Raw genomic sequence first — 20,235 nt, 5'->3', positions numbered from 1 at the left:
GATCACATCTTGGAAAACGTGTCAGTCAATTCCGGGCGCATGAGCTTGCCCATCTCGTTAACGAACTTGTCCATGGTGTGGCCGGGCATGCACACCGGGACTGCGATACCCTCCTCGCCCATCGCGTTCCTTAAAGCAATGAAGAAGCTGGCGACGCCTGGTATGGCGACGACTCCACCCTCCGCTGGACCGGCATACACTGGCTTGCCCCAGCCGAAGTCAAGGTCACAGAATCCAAACTTGGTCACGTCCGAGACGAGGTAGCCGTGCGCCACCGCAAAGTGTGGTCGTCCGCGTTGTGCCATGAGCGCTGCCACGGAGAGGATGTACTCCACATCCACCTCCCGCTTCGCCTTCATCACCAGCTCCACGGCGTAGCTCACAGGGTTGGCGAGCAAGTCACCGGCAGTGGAGATGGCGACGGGGGTCGCGAAGGCATTGCCATAGTAGCCGACGGGGATGATAGTGTTTTTTTTGCCACGGATGTTGACGGTACAGATCATCCTCATTTCCTCATCAGCGCTGGGGGCCAGAGCTGCCGTGCGGCACCTCCACAGGCACCCCATGATGACCTCAAAGTTGGTAGCGTCGCGACTGAGAGCCAATGGGAGATGGGATCGGATGGCGTAGATCTCCCGCCACCCAATGAAGAAGCGGTGCACCATGAATTCAAAGGGCACAATGGCGCCATTAATGTCCATCACATTATCGTACTCACGGTGCGCAAAGCGTGATGGGAGTAGTACATCATCGTTCAGCAGCAGCGGCGCCTGCAGCAGCTCGCGCCCCCACACCGGTCGCACTGTTGGCGCCGGCGCACCCCGAGCCAGCTCTGCGATAGCACCTAGGAGCTGCACCATCCCCAGCCCATCTGCCATCGTGTGCTGTATCCTCACAGCCATGACGAAGCCGCCGCAAGCGAGCCGTGTCACCTGCATGCATGCGGGACAACACGTTATATAGTTAGGGTACATTTTAGATGGTTATTAAAGTCTCCGCCGGTTCTGAAAAGTGCATTTTTTCCGTTTATAATCCAGTGCATCTTTTATGAAAAGTCTCGACTGTTTTTTTGAGGTTTACCAAAGTCGAAAGTGTTAGCAGTAATCTTGTCTTAGTACGTATCCAAAAGTCAAACGTGTAAGTCAGCTTTTGGTGTCCATGTTAATTTAGAAAATAACTAGGCAGGTTGCCGTGGAGTAATAGGCTAGAGTCCTAGTAGAGTTAGTAATTGTGATCAGCGTTGCCGGTCATTAGATTAGGAAAGTAACATGGTTGAGTCCGGTTAGGAGTTTGGTGATTGTGTTCGAGTAGGACTAGCTAGTTTGGGTCGGCTAGGCATTGGTCCTGGAGGCTGCATATATATATATATATATATATATATATATATATATATATATATATATATATATATATATATATATATATATATATACCAGGGCTGCGTGAAAGTTGTATCGTGTAGAGAAAACAGAAAAAGGAATAAAAAGAAGGGGCACGACACGTGCCCTTGGCCAAAGTTTTTGTGTGCACGCGTTCATCCTGATTTGATGTGATCGATTATGTGGGCGAGTTCCAACAGAAAGTTGACGAAAGCATACCTGGAAAAGGAGGAGCGGGCAGTCGAGGATACCAGAGGAGCCGGGGACATCGAATAGGAGGTCGTCGAGGCACGGGAAGGACGGCCCTAGGGCCGCATCAAACTGGTCAAGGCGGACGTCGGCGTCAGCCTCGACGAACAGCACGCCCTTGCCGGTGCAGTCGATGGCGAGCTTGCGGCCCTCGAGCTCCCTCAGCCGCCCCACGAACGGGTAGTAGTGCACGAGCACCGCCGCTATGGCACCGCGTAGTACAGGCGCCGGGTCGTCGTCCTCGCCGTCGTGTTGCCGGAAGAAGTGGCTGATGGGGACTTGGAAGCGGAGCCCGTCCTGGTCGTCGATGTCGGAGAGCCTCTTCAGGTCCCGCGGCGAAGGTGCCGCGGGCGGCACCAGCACCGCAGGCTTCCTCCTCACGGTGAACGCCAACGCTGACGAGCTGGCCATGCCTATGCACGTGTGAGTATGTATGAGGACGTAAAAAGGAAGGTGACAATACACACATGTCTGATCGATCAGCTGCTGCTATCTGTAGGTATATATATATATATAGTGAGTATGTCCGTACCAAACAGCCGCATGCAAACACAGCAACTTAACATCCTGTGCTAAACCCCGATTCAAATTTATGTAATCGTGATTCTGAATCGGATCGGAGCTTTGATGGTAGGATTGCAAATTGTAGAATCTTCACTATCAAGATCATAGAAATGTAGATTTTAGAGATTAAAATCGTAAAATCAGAGGGGTTAGTTTGGATCGTATCGCGATTCTGACAACCTTGTATTAGTCCTACAAAAATCATCGAGTGCGTTATGTTTGTGCACTCGGCAAGCAGCAACCTCAACCGAGTGCCCACGAAAAACACTCGAGAAAGACCACCTGAGCCGAGTGTAAAAAATGACCACTAGGTAAAGAGAAGTGTCTTCTGACAGTAAGAGGCATTAAAAACATTAACGTGCGCAGATGGGGTTAGCGAGGAGGTAATCCACGTGTCCCTTATTACTGTGCGGAGGTGAAAAGGAGAGAAGCGGCTGGGTGCAAGGAAAATTAAAAGACAAGAGAAAAGCGGTGGAGGCCGAACGAAAGGGGCTCGTTCTTCCCACCCCGAGTGCCGGCTAGGGTTGCTGCCGCCGCCGCCGCCACCCAATCCTGCTCCGCCCGCCTCGTCTCGCCTCAGAGAGTGTTAGACGTATTAGGGTTTGGAACAATGCTCGATACCCTTGGTGGGTACGGCTGTCATATATTTATAAGAGGGAACCGTACAAATACAAGTTGTGTTACAACACGTATATCTAATATATACTTAGTCTAACACCCTCCCTCAATCTTAACTATGTCCTGAAACACTCAGAAGGTTAAGATTGCGACGACATCCTTCAAAAGAAGGCAAGGGCAAGGGTTTAGTGAAAATATCAGCAAGCTGATCCTTAGAAGAAATAAACTTAATCTGAAGGAGCTTCTGAGCAACACGTTCACTCACAAAATGATAGTCAACTTCGATGTGCTTCGTTCGGGCATGAAATACTGGATTGGACGAAAGGTATGTTGCATCGATGTTATCACACCAAAGAACAGGCGGCTGAGTTGGGGAGACCTTCAACTCTCGAAGCAATGACTGCACCCACATGATCTTAGCTGTGGCATTAGCAACAGCTTTGTACTCAGCTTCGGTACTACTCCGGGACACCGTAGCTTGCTTGCGAGCTTGCCAGGCGATCAAGTTAGGCCCAAAGAACACAGCATGTCCCCCGTGGATCGCCGATCATCAGGACAACCAGCCCAGTCGGCATCAGAGAATGCTGAGATCAGTCCAGAACGCGCAGGCTGAAGATGGAGACCATATGACCCAGTGTGACGAACATAGCGCAAGATGCGCTTAACAGCTGACCAGTGAGAATCACGTGGTGCATGAAGATACTGGCACACACGGTTAACTGCAAATGATATGTCTGATCGAGTAATGAGCAAGTACTGCAGTCCACCCACAATGCTGCGGTACTCTGTGGCATCCTCAGGAGCAAGCAAGTCACCAGCAAGAGCTGTCAGTTTGTCTGTAGCAGACATGGGAGTCGTAGCAGACTTGCACTGCAACATACCGGCACGACGCAGGAGATCCTGAGAGTACTTCTTCTGAGTAAGAGTCAAGCCACCATCAGAATGAAGAACCTCTAGGCCCAGAAAATAATGCAGTCTCCCAAGATCCTTAACAGCAAACTCAGCACCAAGAGAGGACACAAGCCGGTCTGTAGCAGAAGCAGACGAACTGACAAGGATGATGTCATCAACATATACCAGAATGTACATAGTCACCTCAGGTCGCTGTAGAATAAACAGAGACGTGTCTGCTGTAGAAGGAACAAACCCATGCGCACGAAGAGCAGCGCCAAGACGGGCATGCCATGCACGCGGGGCCTGCTTCAAACCGTAGAGAGCTTTGACAAGACGACATAAATGATGTGGCTGAGCAGGGTCAACAAAACCTGGCGGCTGACGCATATAAACCTCTTCTTCCAGAACTCCATGGAGAAAGGCATTCTCAACATCAAGCTGTCGAAGCGACCATCCGCGAGTAACAGCCAAAGAGAGAAGAACACGAATAGTAGTTGGTTTAATAACAGGACTGAATGTGTCTTCATAATCAATGCCATACCGTTGTTTGAACCCCTTGGCAACCAGGCGTCTTGTACCTCTCAATGGAGCCATCAGCATGTTTCTTCACCTTGAATACCCATTTAGAGTCAATGATATTAACACCAGATGGAGGTGGAACAAGACGCCAAGTGTTGTTTCTTTGAAAGGCATGAATCTCCTGCTCCATCGCAGCACGCCAATGCGGGATGCCAAGCGCCGCTCGAAAATGTCGTGGTTCAGTCGTTGGGTCAGCCTCAGCATGTGCCACACAGGCTGCAAGCCAGGCGACAGTGCCGTCAGTGCGCTTCATCGGTTGGAAGATGCCACTTTTGCTGCGAGTATGGGGACGCAGGACGACAGGCGGAGGTGGCGCTGGAGCTGCCATACCAGAGGAGCCACTATTCATCAGTGGCGAGGAGGACACACCGGCGGGTGAGTCAACGGGCGCATCCGGTGGCACGGTCAGGGTCGGCGAAGACAGACCGGGCGTGATCGGCGTCGACGGACCAGGCGATGAAGACTCGGTGACCTGCGAGGCCTCCGGCTCAGGGGAGAGCGCCGCGGGTCCAGACGGCCCAGGCGACAGCTCCGCAGGTTCGGCCGGTCCAGGCGACAGCGAGGCCGCTGGCCCCGGCGACTTGGTCACCCCGTCGGATCCTCGTGCATGGGGCATGCACGCGTGATCGACGTCGGGGTCAAGCGGGGTAGTGGCGGGGGCAGCCTCGTCGAGCGCCTCATCCAGCGTGGCAGCAACTGGCGCAGTTGTGGCCATATCATCATCCAGAAGCTCAAGTCGAGCGCCTCGTCCAGTCCCTGCACCATGGTTAGGCAACAACAGAGGAGAATATGCAGCATCCACAAATTGATCAGGCAAAACTGGAAAAGAGTGCAACTCAGTGACGGGAGCATTGGTGGGTGATGTGAGTGTGGAAAACGGGAAGACAGTCTCATCGAACACAACATCACGAGAAATGTAAACACGATTTGACGGGATGTGAAGACACTTGTAACCTTTGTGGAGAGGACTGTACCCAAGAAACACACATTGTTTAGATCGATACTCAAGTTTATGCTTATTGTACGAACGAAGATGCGGCCAACACGCACAGCCGAACACTTTGAGGAGGGAGTAATCTGGAGTTTCATTAAGCAACACTTCGAGTGGAGACTTCATGTGAAGGCGTCGTGTGGGAATCCTGTTTATCAAAAAACAGGCAGTAACAAAAGCATCGCTCCAGAACCGAAACGGGACAGAGGCATGTGCAAGAAGTGTCAGGCTAGTTTCAACTATGTGACGGTGTTTGCGCTCAGCTGCACTGTTCTGCTGATGTGTATGAGGACAAGACACGTGGTGTGAGATGCCAAGCTTCTGAAAGAAGGTGTTAAGGTTACGATACTCACCCCCCCAGTCTGACTGGACATGGATAATTTTGTGCTTAAGCAATCGTTCAACATGTGCTTGAAATTGCATAAAGACATGAAACACATCAGATTTGCGCTTAATAAGATAAATCCAAGTAAAGCGACTGAAAGCATCGATGAAACTGACATAATAGTTGTGACCACTAACAGAAGTTTGGGCATAGCCCCACACGTCTGAAAACACAAGCTCAAGAGGAGCCGTGACAACACGACTTGATACAGAAAAAGGCAACTGATGACTCTTGCCTTGTTGACAAGCATCACACACTAGAAACTCCTTATTACTCGACTCAACAGGAAGATGATGGCGATGAAGCACATGGCGCACAATGGGAGTAGCGGGGTGGCCAAGGCGAGAGTGCCACTGCGACGACGACACCCGAACACCACTGAAAACTTGAGAGACTCGTGGCATATCAAGTGCGTATAAGCCGTCGCGAGCTCGACCACTAAGAAGAACGTCCCTCGTGTCCCAGTCCTTAACAAAAAAATGGAAAGGGTGAAACTCAACAAACACATTGTTGTCACGAGTTAATTTAGGAACCGAGAGTAAACTACGTGTGACTGAGGGAACACGAAGGACATCAAGCAGATGCAAGGTTTTAGTGGTACGTGAAAGAAGAGATGCTTGACCAACATGTGAGATGGGCATACCTGATCCATTGGCCGTGCGGACCTGATCGTGACCGGTGTAGGGCTGGCGAGTGGCCAGCTTGTCAAGCTGACTCGTCAAATGGTCCGTAGCGCCTATATCCATGTACCAGGCAGGATCCACCGAGTATGAAGGAGTGAACCCGGGATCCGGTGTAGCGAGAGCAGCTTGCTTCTCATTGCCCTTCCCATTGTTCCCAATGCCAAGAAAATCTCGTTTAAAGCGACGATGGCAGCGAGACGCCAAGTGCCCCTCGATGCCGCAGAGTTGACACTCAACCCCACCACCACATGCCTCGCAGTGGAGCCGCTTGCGGCCAGCCGTCGGAGGTGGAGCGGGCGGACGGGGCTGGTTGCCTGAGGTCGGCGGCGCCTTCTGCTTGGCACCGCGGGCGCCCCCGCGGAGAGCAGCGTTCGCAGAAGGGCCCTCCGTGTAGACGCCAACGGAGCGGCGAGCAGCGAGCCTCTGTTCGGTGTTGAGAAGGCGTGCATAGAGATCGCGAGGCGGCATCGGTGTGTCACGTCCATTAATGTTTTCAACGAGAGAATCATAGTCCTCATCAAGCCCATTTAGAATGAACGAAGTAAACTCCTCATCACGAAGAGGCTTCCCAATAGACGACAGTGTATCAGCCAAACTTTTGACCTTGTTGAAGAAGGCCGTGACGGAGAGGTCATTTTTCTTGACCTCACCCAGCTGGTTACGAATGGCAGAGGAACGGGCCAGCGATTGCGAGGAAAAGCTGGAGTCGAGCGTGGCCCATGCATCCCTCGACGTCGCGGCAAAGACGACCATGCCAGCCACGGATGGAGTGAGCGACGACTGAATAGCACCCAGGATGGCTTGATCTTGAGCAGTCCACCGACGATGAGCAGGGTTGGGGACCATGACAGAGCCACCATGGGACGAGGGTACCGGAACCATAGCCGGAGGGCACGGCAGGGAGCCATCAACATATCCTTCAAGGTAGTGGCTACGCATCAGCGGCAACACTTGAGCGCGCCACAGGAGATAGTTATCAGCAGAAAGCTTCACCGTCACTAGATGGGCGAAGTGAAAAGGCCCTGGTTCGGCCATCGGCGCGGAGAGCGGCAGATCAGGCGGCGGACCAGGCGGCAGGACAGCACTATATGGGATTAGTGCATCGGCCGATGGTTGTTGATGATGGCCATAAGCCGCCGGGGAGTGCGCACCATACGGGAGCGCAGGAGGAGCGGCGTACATCTGGGCAGCGGCGTAGGACGTCGGGGCGGGAGCAGCATACGGCGCATACGACGCAGCCGACGGCGCGAGGTAGGGCGCCGGGTACGGGCCGCCATATGGCGCCTGGATGGGAGCGCCATAGGGCCCCGAGGCCAGCGGCGCATCGTGGTACGGGGCTGGGGCTGGAGGACCACCGTAGGCCGGCTGCCCATTGGCGCCGTAGGAGGCCGGTGGTGGAGGCGCGCCCCGCGACTGGATCGGGGTGGCCGCGATCGGAAGCACAGCAGGCGACCGAGGCGGCGGCAGCATGGCGGGCGATCGCTGTGGCTCAGGAGGTTGTGATCCCGTCGCAGTAGATCGGGCCCAGGCAAGTGGAGGCGACGCCAGAACGGCGACTCCATCGCCAGAGTGGAGAGAGGCGGCGCGGCGGCGGGGGCCGGCGCGACGGCAGCAGAGGCGGCGGAAGCGTGACGCAGATCGAACGCGTCGTCTGATACCATGTTAGACGTATTAGGGTTTGGAACAATGCTCGATACCCTTGATGGGTACGGCTGTCATATATTTATAAGAGGGAATCGTACAAATACAAATTGTGTTACAACACGTATATCTAATATATACTTAGTCTAACAGAGAGGAGGAAGAGTTGCTCTTCCATGGCTAGCAGAGGATTCGTCGCCCCCGCCGCCACGATGGAGATGGAGTACCCGGACTGGAAGAAGAGCGCGCCCGTGCTCTACGACCTCGTCATGTCCCAGCCGCTCGTTTTGCCCTCGCTCACCTTCCAGTGGCTCCTCTCAGAGTCGCCGGCCTCCACCCGCTCCCACAGCCTCGTCCTCGGCACCCACACCTCTGATGACTCCCCCAACCACCTCATGCTCGTCGACGCCGTGCTCTAGCTCCTGCCGTGCCTGGCCGTGGCGGCTGCCGCCGAGGGCCGCGCCGCCCCGTCCGTGTCCATCGGTCACTCAGCGCCGCATAAGGGCGAGGTCAACAGCGCCGGGTGCATGTCTACCGCCTTGGGGAGGACGGCGTGGAGGTATGGACTGGCGTGGAGCACGATGAAGGAGGGGTTCCTGCTGAGCGGCTCGTACAATAAGAAGATTTGCATATGGATCTCAAGGCCGGGAATCGAGCCCCAGTTCTAGATGCGCAACAGGTGTTTGAGGTAATGTCCCAACAGATGCTCCTGTGCTTTGAATACTATATACTGTGATGTTATTAGCTATGTTTGAATGAGAATTAATTAATACTTCCGCCTTCATAAGACATCCAGGACCGCACCATGAAAGAGCGGGAGATGCCGAGCTACATCAGGATGCCGTTCCCTCTGACGCCTCTCGCATCTCTCTTTTCTGCCCTTGCTTCGATTCGATTTGATTTGGGTGTTGTGTTGTTGTTACTCATGAAGGTCCGATTTGCTTTACTTCCTGATGCGGTCACGCAGGTCGCTGTTAAGGCCTCGAGCTGGCTGCGACCAAGCACGGCCTCTAGCTCGCCCTGCACCGCGATTGCAGTCGCGCGGCTGATGACCACGGGCTGCTCCACGCACGGACGACAAGCACGGCATCCGCGATCAAGGTGCTCTTGCCCCTCTTCTCTTCCCGGTGGCTCTTGATAGACCCTCTGGATCACTAGGCTAGATTAAATCCGGTAAACCACCTACCTTGTGCAGCAGAGGATGAACTCGAGGAGGCCATCGTGGTGCTGGGGCGCACGGCGATGGCGGAGAGTGGGCAAGGTGGAGGTGGCGGCGATGTGTAGGCAGTGGCGGCGGCGGAGCTTCCCGTCACTGTCAGCGCTAGACCTAGATCGGGTCAGGGTTTTCGGTGGGAGACTGGCAACGCGGTGAACCTCGTACTCCGTGCCGCCGGCCCCCACCTCTTTATGTAGCGCTGCGTGACAGGGGCCCGTCAACCATATTGTGGTTGGGCGCCCCCGATCAGTGCGCGGATCAGGGGCCCGGTGGGCCGTTGGGCCCACACGGAAAGAGATCAACCTAACATTCTCCCCCTTGATCTCAACTTTACTTTTAACTTTACACTTTCTAGTTTATCTGTTTCATCACATATTGGTACATAGAGCATGTTTCATCGTCACGGCTTAATTGCCGTTAGAATCATACAGCTACAACATACTTTATGTTCAGAAACAAATTCTGTTCCTTTTGGGCCTATCCAGGAATCATAAGGCTTTCCCTTAAACCCATGCCGGCTAAGTGTTCCTTGAACACATTGGGTGGTAAGCCTTTCGTTAGTGGATCCGCAAGCATATCCTTTGTCCTTATATGCTCGAGACTTATAGTTTTATCCTGGATTTTATCTTTCACAACATAATACCTTATCTATATTGTTTTGGCAGCATTACTCGACTTGTTGTTGTGAGCGTAAAATACTGCGGGCTGGTTGTCACAGTACATCTTTAGTGGTTTGTGAATACAATCTACCACTTTCAAGTCGGGTACAAATTTCTTTAGCCATATCGCCTGCCCCGTGGCTTCAAAGCATGCTATGAATTCTGCATACATCGTGGATGATGCAACTATCGACTGTTTGGAGCTTTTCCACGAAATAGCTCCCCCAGCGAGGGTGAATATGTATCCTGACGTGGATTTTCTATCATCTCTGTCCCCCGCAAAATCTGCGTCTGAATACCCTTTTATCTCTAGGGCATCACTTCTCCTGTATATTAGCATGTAGTCCTTCGTGCCTTGCGCATAACGCAATGCTTTCTTTACCATCTTCCAGTGCTCTAGGCCTGGATTCTCTTGATATCTACCGAGTACCCCGGTGATAAAAGCTAAGTCAGGGCGAGTGCACACTTGTGCATACTGTAAGCTGCCAACTGCCGAAGCATATGGTACTGCTTTCATTTGATCGATCTCATACTGGTTCTTGGGACATTGAAATTTCCCAAAACTATCGCCCTTAACTATTGGAGCAGGTATGGCTTTACTCGCATGCATATTATACTTTTTAAGAACCTTTTCTAAATATGCTTGCTGAGATAGTCCTAAGACTCCATTGTTCCTATCTGGGTGAATTTCTATGCCCAAAACATATGATGCTTCACCAAGATCTGTTATGTCAAAATTTGAGGATAAGTATTTCTTTGTTTCTTGTAGTAGACTAACATCACTACTAGCAAGCAGGATATCATCCACATACAAGATTAGGAAAATATATTTCCCACTTTTAAACATTGCATAAATGCAATTATCCTTAATATTTTCTTTAAATCCAAAACTTTTAATCGTTTGATTAAACTTTAGGTACCACTGCCGAGAGGCTTGTCTTAATCCATAAATGGATTTCTTCAGGCGGCACCCCATATTTTCCTTGCCTTCCATGATAAAACCCTTGGGTTGTTTCATGTAGACCTTTTCTTTTAAATCACCATTCAGAAATGCCGTCTTAACATCCATTTGATGTAACTCTAAATCAAAATGAGCAACTAATGCCATTATGATTCTGAAGGAATCCTTACATGAGACTGGAGAAAATGTCTCATTGTAATCTATCCCTTCTCTTTGTGTAAATCCTTTTGCCACGAGTCGTGCTTTATACTTTTCTATATTCCCTTTAGAGTCATACTTAATTTTGTAGACCCATTTACAGCCTACTGTTTTGGCTCCTTTGGGAATTTCCTCTAAGTCCCAAACATCTTTGGAACTCATCGATTTCATCTCATCTTCCATTGCCTTCATCCACATCGATGAATGAGGGCTTCTCATGGCTTCTTCATATGAGGTGGGATCTTTTTCCATATGAACCATTTCTGTGTTATAAACTTTAAAGTCAGTTGAAATAGCTGACTTTCTTGGTCTTGTAGACCTTCTAAGGGCCTCAGTTTCTGGCACATTTTGTGCCTCAACTTCTGGCACTTCTTCTAAATTTTGCTGTTGCACCTCCCTTTCATGCTCAACAACGGGTTCAGTCGGCTCCTGACGGACAGGTTCCGGGTCTTTCCCCACAGCTGTCATGGGTGGAGTTGCAACTGGTAGTGAGAAAAATGGCTCCTGAATCATCGGATTAGGTGCATGCACCCTCTTCTCCTCAAGATCAATTTTCCGAGCTACCAAGCTCCCCCTCATCATTTCGTCCTCTAAGAAGACTGCATGTCTCGTTTCTACAAACTTTGTATATCTGTCAGGGCAGTAGAAACGAAAACCTTTTGATCTGTCTGGATAGCCAATGAAGTGGCAACTTACTGTTTTGGGATCTAACTTTGCAATGTTTGGATTAAACATTTTGGCCTCAGCAGGGCACCCCCACACCCTGAAGTGTTGTAGGGAGGGCATCCTTCCTGTCCATAGCTCGTACGGTGTTTTGGGCACCGACTTGCTTGGTACTCTATTGAGAATGTGAATGGCGGTTTTAAGCGCCTCCATCCATAATCCCAATGGCAAGTTGGAATAACTCATCATGCTGCGCACCATATCCATAAGGGTACGGTTGCGCCTTTCAGCTACTCCATTTTGCTGAGGCTCGCCCGGCATTGAATACTGGGCTACTATGCCAGTCTCCTGCAAGAACTTCGCAAAAGGTCCAGGGACTTGGCCATATGGAGTGTGTCGACCGTAGTACTCTCCCCCACGGTCGGACCTTACTATCTTTATTCTTTTATCGTGCTGATTTTCAACTTCAGCTTTGAATATTTTAAATTTATCCAACGCTTCCGATCTTTCTTTGATTGGATAAATATAACCATAGCGAGAGTAATCATCTGTGAATGTTATGAACGAGTCATATCCATCCACACTTTTCACCGGAAATGGTCCACAAATATCAGTGTGAATGATTTCTAGTGTGCCTGTGCTATGGATTGCACCTTTTTTGATTTGTTTTACGTACTTTCCTTTAATGCAATCTATGCATTGTTCTAAGTCTGAAAATTCTAACGGAGGAAGAATTTCACTTTTGACTAATCTTTCTATTCTCCCCTTCGAAATATGGCCCAAGCGACAGTGCCATAATTTCGATGAGTCAAATGTTCTTTTTCTTTTCTTTTGTTCTTTATTCGACGCAGAAACATGTTCTTTCACATTGCAAACGGAATAAACTTTTTCACGAAGTGATAACAAATAAAGCTCATCATGTAGTAAAGCATCACCCACATAAGCATTATTTAACCAAATGGCACACTTGCCATGTCCAAAATAACACTCATAATTATCTTTGTCCAAGCAAGAAACACTTATTAAGTTTCTATTACATGATGGAACAAATAAAACATCTCTAAGTAGAAGATTGAATCCATCAGCTAACTCCAAGGAGATATCACCGACAGCTTCAACTTCTGCTTCGATTCCGTTCGCCACTTCAATGCGTCTTTCGCTTCTTAGCGTAGTCCGCGTCGAATGGAATCCCTGTAAAGAATTTGCAACATGAACAGTTGCTCCAGAGTCAATCCACCAAGTGGATTTTGAAAACTGTGAATACAGGGATTCATTTACAAATGAAACTATACTGTTACCTCTTTTTGCCATGATCGACTTTAGCCAAACGGGACAGTCTTTCTTGTAATGCCCGGTCTTCTTACAGTGGAGACAAGTGTCTTTGTCCACTGAGAAAGGCTGTTGCTGACGCTGATGCTGATAGGAAACTTTTCCTTGTGGCTTTGAAGGAGAACTTTTGTTGTTTAGATTATAATTCTTTCTTTTGTGACCATGCACATAGTTGAGTGTACCACCATGTGCGGCTTTTAGTCTCTCCTCTTCTTGAACACACATTGCTATTGTCTTTTCTACGTCCCATGTTCCAGGTGACATATTATAGTTCACTACAAAAGCTTCAAACTCCTTGGCAATGAAGCCATGACAAGGTGGACCAGGAGCGCTGGTTTGATCTCCAGATCCGCATCCATTGGTTTGAGCTTTGCAGCCATATTGCTCATCCTGAGGATGTGCTCTCTTATGCCATGACTGCCACCTCTGTATTTTTCTGTCACCAGTTGCTCTAACACCTGGGTGGCATATATCTTTGAAGAGCCAGTGAACTGGCTCTTTATCTTTGAGAGCAACTCCCCTGCGGAAGTGCACTCTGCAATGGAGCCCACAATGGCGCTCTCAATGGTGTTCTTTATAAAGGCCATGCATTTTTTATTTGCATTGACCCACTTTTGATTATCTATGAGGTAGGACTGCTCCAAAGGAGCATAGTCCCCTCTCTTTTTAGCCCATGCAGCATCATCGTCAGTAGCCTCTCTTACTGGCTCTGTGGGTCTGACCGGCTGTGGTTTCTCCACAACCCAGTCAAGATCAGCACAAACAAACGCCAGTTCAACTTTCTTCCTCCACTCAGTGTGGTTGTCACCTCTGAGTGTTGGAACTTCTTTTAGGCAACTCATCAAATGAAAGCCTCCTGAAATTACAATTTAAATGACATCAATATAACAATCATATGTATTAATCTAACGTTGGTCAAATTAAACATATAACTGTCTATGCAATTAAATCTATATTACCGTTGGGCAAAAATTAGAAATAAATGCACCTTTAAATAAAACATGATCATGTTATTAACAACGTTGGTCATAAAAATAACATAATCATATTCACTTTTAATAATCACTTTAACATGCTCTTAAAAAACTTAATACTATGGAAACTTTTATTTTCTTTGTAAAAGAGCATTAATTATTTACGCAGCGGAAAATCATAAATAAAAATTCACGAACTTTTACTCTTTACAGAAACTTTTTCTTTTGACAGAATAAAAAATTATGAACTTTTTAATTTTCTTTATAAAATTCATGAACATTTCTTTTTCTGGACATTTTCTTTTCTCTGTAAAGGCACAAAAATTAGCGGCAACAGAAACCAGCGCGCGCGGCCCGTAGCGGGAAAAACCGGCCCACGGCTTGGCCTGCGCGCTGCCCGCGCCTTTGGCCTCGGCCCAGCGCCTATGCGCGCGCCGCTGCCGCCGGCCTCCTGCCACTTTCGGCCTAGAGGGCCCATGGCCAGCTAGGGTTTGGATCACAGCCGTCCGTGACGATCCGACGGTCCAGCGCGGATCTCGCTGGATCAAAACCAGCGCCGACCGATCCTCCCGAACCCTAGCCCCATTCGCGTTCTCTCCTCGCGCGCCCCCGCTCTCTGTCTCGACGCGCCGCTCGCCTCTGTCCCGCACAGGACGTCGCCGGCCGCGCGGAAAAACCACGCCGGCCGCCGGCGACCGCGTCGGGCCACCGCGCCACGCGAGCCTCCTCCTTTTCCTCCCTCTGTTTCTCCCTTTACCCCCTCCTTCTCTGTGACAGAGAGAGCGAGAGAGAAACGCGGCCAAGCTGTGAAGCGGGGTTGAGGCTCCGCCGGCCGGCGGCGGCGGCGTGAAGCCACCGCACCGCGCGAGCCGCGCGCGAGCCCCCTTCTCTTTCCCCCACTGTCCTTTTCCACCGCCCGCTCCTCCTCGCAGTAAACGACGACGGCGGAGCTTCGAGCGGCGGTGCCGTTGCCATTCCCTTCGCCGGCTGCGCGTTCCCCTCTGTGGTGAGCGCGCCGCCGTCGAACGGATTGGCCGCGGTACACTTTGCCCCTTGCGGGGTTGTTCTTCGTCCGAACGGCTCGGCTTGCCGATGCCCGTTCGGATCGAGAGGAACTGGCGCGGCCGGTGTGGCGGCGCACTTTGCCGGCGAGCCCGAGGGCCTCTCCCGGTGATCTTTGCGCTGTTCTTTTGTTTGCCTTTCTCTGCCCTGATAGGGTTCTTTGGGGAGGGGAGAGAGTTCTTTTTCTTTCTCTTTTCATCTTTTTACCGAAAATGATCTAGCCAAGATGGCCTGATACCATTGATAGACCCTCTGGATCACTAGGCTAGATTAAATCCGGTAAACCACCTACCTTGTGCAGCAGAGGATGAACTCGAGGAGGCCATCGTGGTGCTGGGGCGCACGGCGATGGCGGAGAGTGGGCAAGGTGGAGGTGGCGGCGATGTGTAGGCAGTGGCGGCGGCGGAGCTTCCCGTCACTGTCAGCGCTAGACCTAGATCGGGTCGGGGTTTTCGGTGGGAGACTGGCAACGCGGTGAACCTCGTACTGCGTGCCGCCGGCCCCCACCTTTTTATGTAGCGCTGCGTGACAGGGGCCCGTCAACCATATTGTGGTTGGGCGCCCCCGATCAGGGCGCGGATCAGGGGCCCGGTGGGCCGTTGGGCCCACACGGAAAGAGATCAACCTAACAGCTCTACCATCTCCCCCTGTTTGATTCGGCTGTCATTCCAGATCGTTAGTTGCTAATTGGAGTACCACTATTGGTTAGAATTATTTAGATGTAGCGTTTCGGATTTGGAGTGCGTAGTAATCCTGTCGAAGGCATGCTATTGTGTTTCTTCAAGTTCCCACTATGGTTTTAAATTGGTGCTAAGCGAGTGAAGAGATTTAGGTTCGTTATGTTCTCACAATTGCTAGGGCTTTCAGGCTAGACGGACATTTCTATGCGACATGGCAATGTGTGAGTTTTCCTACTTCTTATGTTTAGTTCCTGAATCTCAATAAAATAAAACTATAAAAATCCTGAGCTACCTCTACACTCACAGAGCTTACAAGTTGGCATAATTAGGATGAACACACATCTTTACCTTATAAGCGTGACCCCCCAACAGGAAGTAGCTTCGCATCTAATGAGAAGTGATAGGCGCAACCTTGTTTTATGCTTGCTCGAACTGAAGAGATCTCTTGGAAGATAAATGTTGTGTAAAATGCACATGGAACTTAATATAGAACAAAGTAATGATAGTTAACCACTAATTAGCAGTAAAAAACAGTCTACGCTGTACTGAAATATAAAGGTTTAACCACTTAATTGACAGTAAAAAACAGTCTACGTTGTACTGAAATATAAAGGTGGGAACCTGGATGGCTGTACCTTTTTCACGATGATCATCTGGCATACTTCTCTGAAGAGAACAAACTAAGGAACCAATGGAGCTACCACATAAAACAGTGAAAGAAAATAGAAAAAAATAATCTAGGATGTGATCCTGACATGGCCATCAAGACATTGTGGCGATGTTGACAGTTTCTTTGACAACATATGTTTGGTTTGTTTCCACTACAAGGCAAAGCAAGGGAAAAGAACAGGTAAATCTTGTGTGGCTGTGTGATGCATTTCTTGTTGGTATACGACTACGACGGTACCGAATATTATTTATCTTTTACCTTTCTGAATCTTGTAGCACAGCAGAAACATGCTTTTGTGCTATTGAATAATGCCTCTATTAGTTTTGATGGATTTAGTGATGATTCGTTGATTACGGTAGTGGGGATTTGGAGAGAATTAAGAAGTCGCCACATGAACTGTCATTTATCTCTCTAACTTCCATTTAGTAAAATTTCTATTTCTGATGTTCTACTCTTTCTGAATTTTTATGTGGTGCATTGTGAAGATCCTTCTCTGCTGCAGGAGAACCTGAGATGCAACATCAACGTGGTGGTCATTTATCAGAAAGGCAAGTTCTTATGAATGGAAGATACCATACCAATACCTTGATTCCCATTGGGCTGCAAACTGCTGCTTTGGTGTTCCTCCAGTCAGTGTGAATGGCTGTTTGTAGGTCAAGATCTCCGGCGGCAGGCCAACGGGCACCATCTCGAGCCATCGGTACGTGTACGCCGCATACTGTCTTGCCTTTTGATTGCATAATCTGCACTGGAATTGTGGCCTAGCCGTCGTGTAATGCCTGTATGCTAGGAACACATGTTGTACCTGTCTGTTTTGTGTCAGTGATTTGGTTTTCTGTTGATTGTCTGAATGAAATGGTGGCAATTAATGTGTGTACCATTTTGACCAGCAACCATGAAAATGATTGAGTTGCTTACTACATGTCATGTTATATGCACTGGTTTTCAGATCATGGTGTGGAGCTTGAGGTAGCTTAATTTACACCCATTTATTTGATGTTTTGACCAGTCATGAGTAAGGGCAACTTGTCGTGTTTGAAGTTTATGACAGATAATTTGTATATTGCACACACATGCCTGGTTCAAATATGAGGTGTATGATAGAGTAACTTAGTATAATTCATTACATACTTGTATTGGATGATTTATTTGTTGGACAATTTGCTCTGGTCCTGAAATGTCACTATGTTTGGGAGTTATATCATAGCTTAGTATAATTCGTTCCATACTTGTATATATGGGTGATTTATTTGCTGTACAATTTGCTCTGCTCCTGAAAAAATAGGACTAGCAGCAGCACCAATCGTTTGCTTGAACCAAGTGTTATGCTGCCATTACAAATAATCTGAAGAGACAATGCTTATAGATTCTGCTCATTTGTTGTACAATCTTATTCTGCAGAACCTGCATGAGAGACAAGAAACACAAGGTCCATTATGAGGTGAGGGTTCTGCTGTCCCAATTTTTCTTCCAGTTTATGATCAGGTTTCTTCCTGTCTTGAAGATGATCGACTGTTGCTTGCTTTTCTCTTCCTCCCATGGTTCACCGATGGGGCTGTAGTCTGTACTAGTTTCCACATGGCTGTAAAAAAAAGCATATGTATTGGCTAGAGCAACGCACGCTAGGTTCTCCTCTTCCTCACTCGATCTCCACTTTCCACGCTCTCCTCTCTCTCTCGTTTCATCTTCCACGAGATCTTCCGCCACCGCCTCCAGCGGGAGAGGCACGACTCCGCCAGATCGGCTGGCCGCGCGGTGTGGGGGGTGGGGAAGATGGAGAGACGACGGATGTAGGGAGGGCTGCTAGAGAAGGTGGGCAGGAGGAGATGTAGGGCTTGGGGGCGGCCTCACTGGAGGAGGGCGGACGGCTAGGTGGTGGCTTACCAGTTGAGGCGATGCTGCTACGGATCTTGGGGCCGGGAGGACTTCGACCTTGGGCCCTCACCGCCTGCCTCCTCTTCATCTCTTTTTCCTCGCGCTGCTCGTCATCTACATGGCCTTCCTCGTCGGCAGATGCATCGGCGTCCTCCTACGCCGTGCCTAGGTCTGGCATGAAGAACCCGAGAAGGAAGGCCGACCAGCAGTGCCCATGCTCGATAAGAACCTTCCAGCTTGACTCCTCGTTCCTGGTCTATATGATGCAGGTGCTCCTCTCCTCCCCGGATTCGAGCCGTCGATGGGAGGAGCTAGGCGGAGCGCGCTGTCGCCACCGGCTGCGCTCTGGGCGACGCCGCTGAAAGAGATTCTTGACCCTGGTTCCTTTTTCTCTTGCTACATAAAAGGTAAGTGGCTGTTGTTTGGTCCCTCTCCTCTCCTCCTGATATGATTCATGCACTATTTGGTGCTTGCCTTCCTTGCTTGTCGTGGAAATTTGCTTGTTGGTTAGAAAAAATATTGTGTACATGTTATCTTAATAATCATGGGTATGTATTTGTATGAACAGTCAACTGCAAATGGTTTGTTTCCTTTCGAAAGGGCTGAAAATATCTTGCTAGATAGTAAGGTGGACTATCAATCTTTACAGTTAGATGGACAGATTTTATCTGACGAAGATCAATGACATCAGGGACATACAGGCAGCTGTGAAGCATTTGGCGGATCAGCCGGTGAACACGAGGAGCAAAGACGGCATCTCCTGCGTCACCGTAAACATCCACTGCTAGTAGAGCTTCAGCCTGTGAATAGAAGGAGCAAAGATTACATCTCCTCCATCATCATAAACTTCCACGGCTAGCCCCTCAAGTGCACAATTGCTTATATTTCTTCCATTGTTCTTCGTAGGATATAGTGTTTGAGAATAATCCACAACCCAAGGGGATCAAGGTTGAGGCTGAGGATGACGAGGCATAGAAGCGACACGATGACGAGGCATAGAAGTCACACATTTGGCCGCCAACAATGACGAGGCCGGCGGCTCCGGCGCGGGGTCATCGACCTTGATCGGTGTCTTGTTTTTTCTTTGGTTTTTAGTTTTTATTATGAATAGGTGTCCTATTTTCTTTTGGTAAATTGCATTGAATGACCGACTCTTGACTAATGTCCACGAACGTGTTGGTGATATCCTCTTGCTGATCCACGTTGGAGATGCGATCTCATTGTATTTCAGTGTCATTTATTTTGCTCTTCCAAAAAATTATAGTGCAACTTTTTATAATATGCCATTTTCATGTATTACCAAGATTGCAAAAAACCAACTGAAATGGGCGGCTGCCAACCTGGCACCGCCCAACTTCCTTTTAGGAGGCGCCACAAGGTGGCGCCCCAACCCCTAGTTAGGTAAACAAAGTGAAACGTGTTTGCCGTTACCACGGTTGGACTGAAGGGCGACGGTGCAGTCACTTTTTTGCCGTGTGTCTTCTTACAAGCACTTGGCAAACAAGTGTTTCTTTTTTCGGTGTGGCTAGGTCTCAGTTGACTAAGATTTAATCAAGTCTCAGTCAAATGACATAGCATATGAGAAAAAAATTAAATAGAAATTTTTACATGGATCTTCACGCAAGACCGAACGAGTATAGCATTGACTGAGACTTAGCCAAGTCTCAGTCGACTGAGACTTAGCAAAAATGTTCTTTTTCTCTCTCTCTCTCTTGTTTTCTATTTCACAGTTTTCTTTGGTTTGTTTTCTTCTCTTATTTCTTCCTTCTTCTTGGGTTAGGTTTGGATGTGAAGTTACTGTTGCTTTCCGGAAAAAGGTACCTTCAAACCTTTTTCACACTCAGCATACAACATTATATATGACATGTATTTTTTTATATATTTGAGCCATTAAGTGTACTTTCAGGCATTTAATTGATACAATTAAAAAATGACTACGAAATTGGTTGAAAATCTTATTGTCGT

At 49.1% G+C, this 20,235-nt stretch overlaps 1 protein-coding gene and 1 long non-coding RNA gene across 2 annotated transcripts; one reads left to right on the top strand and one right to left on the bottom strand.

Moving 5' to 3' along the window:
• Nucleotides 1-2: 2 nt before the first annotated feature.
• On the bottom strand, nt 3-2,039 carry LOC123163757 (benzyl alcohol O-benzoyltransferase-like). Its single transcript, XM_044581145.1, has 3 exons — nt 1,827-2,039; nt 1,599-1,784; nt 3-932 (listed from the first exon to the last, which is right to left on the bottom strand). The coding sequence occupies exons 1-3, from the start codon at nt 2,037-2,039 to the stop codon at nt 3-5; spliced, it is 1,329 nt and encodes a 442-aa protein (XP_044437080.1).
• Nucleotides 2,040-8,315: 6,276 nt separating this feature from the next.
• On the top strand, nt 8,316-16,957 carry LOC123169777 (uncharacterized). The gene is made up of 3 exons (XR_006484949.1): nt 8,316-8,671; nt 8,951-9,084; nt 16,898-16,957. It is a non-coding gene; the product is annotated as an uncharacterized lncRNA (long non-coding RNA).
• Nucleotides 16,958-20,235: the final 3,278 nt, after the last annotated feature.

The sequence above is a fragment of the Triticum aestivum genome, chromosome 7D (genome assembly GCF_018294505.1).
Source record: "Triticum aestivum cultivar Chinese Spring chromosome 7D, IWGSC CS RefSeq v2.1, whole genome shotgun sequence".
Taxonomy (NCBI): Eukaryota; Viridiplantae; Streptophyta; class Magnoliopsida; order Poales; family Poaceae; genus Triticum; species Triticum aestivum.
This window is presented reverse-complemented; position numbering and strand designations above follow the sequence as displayed.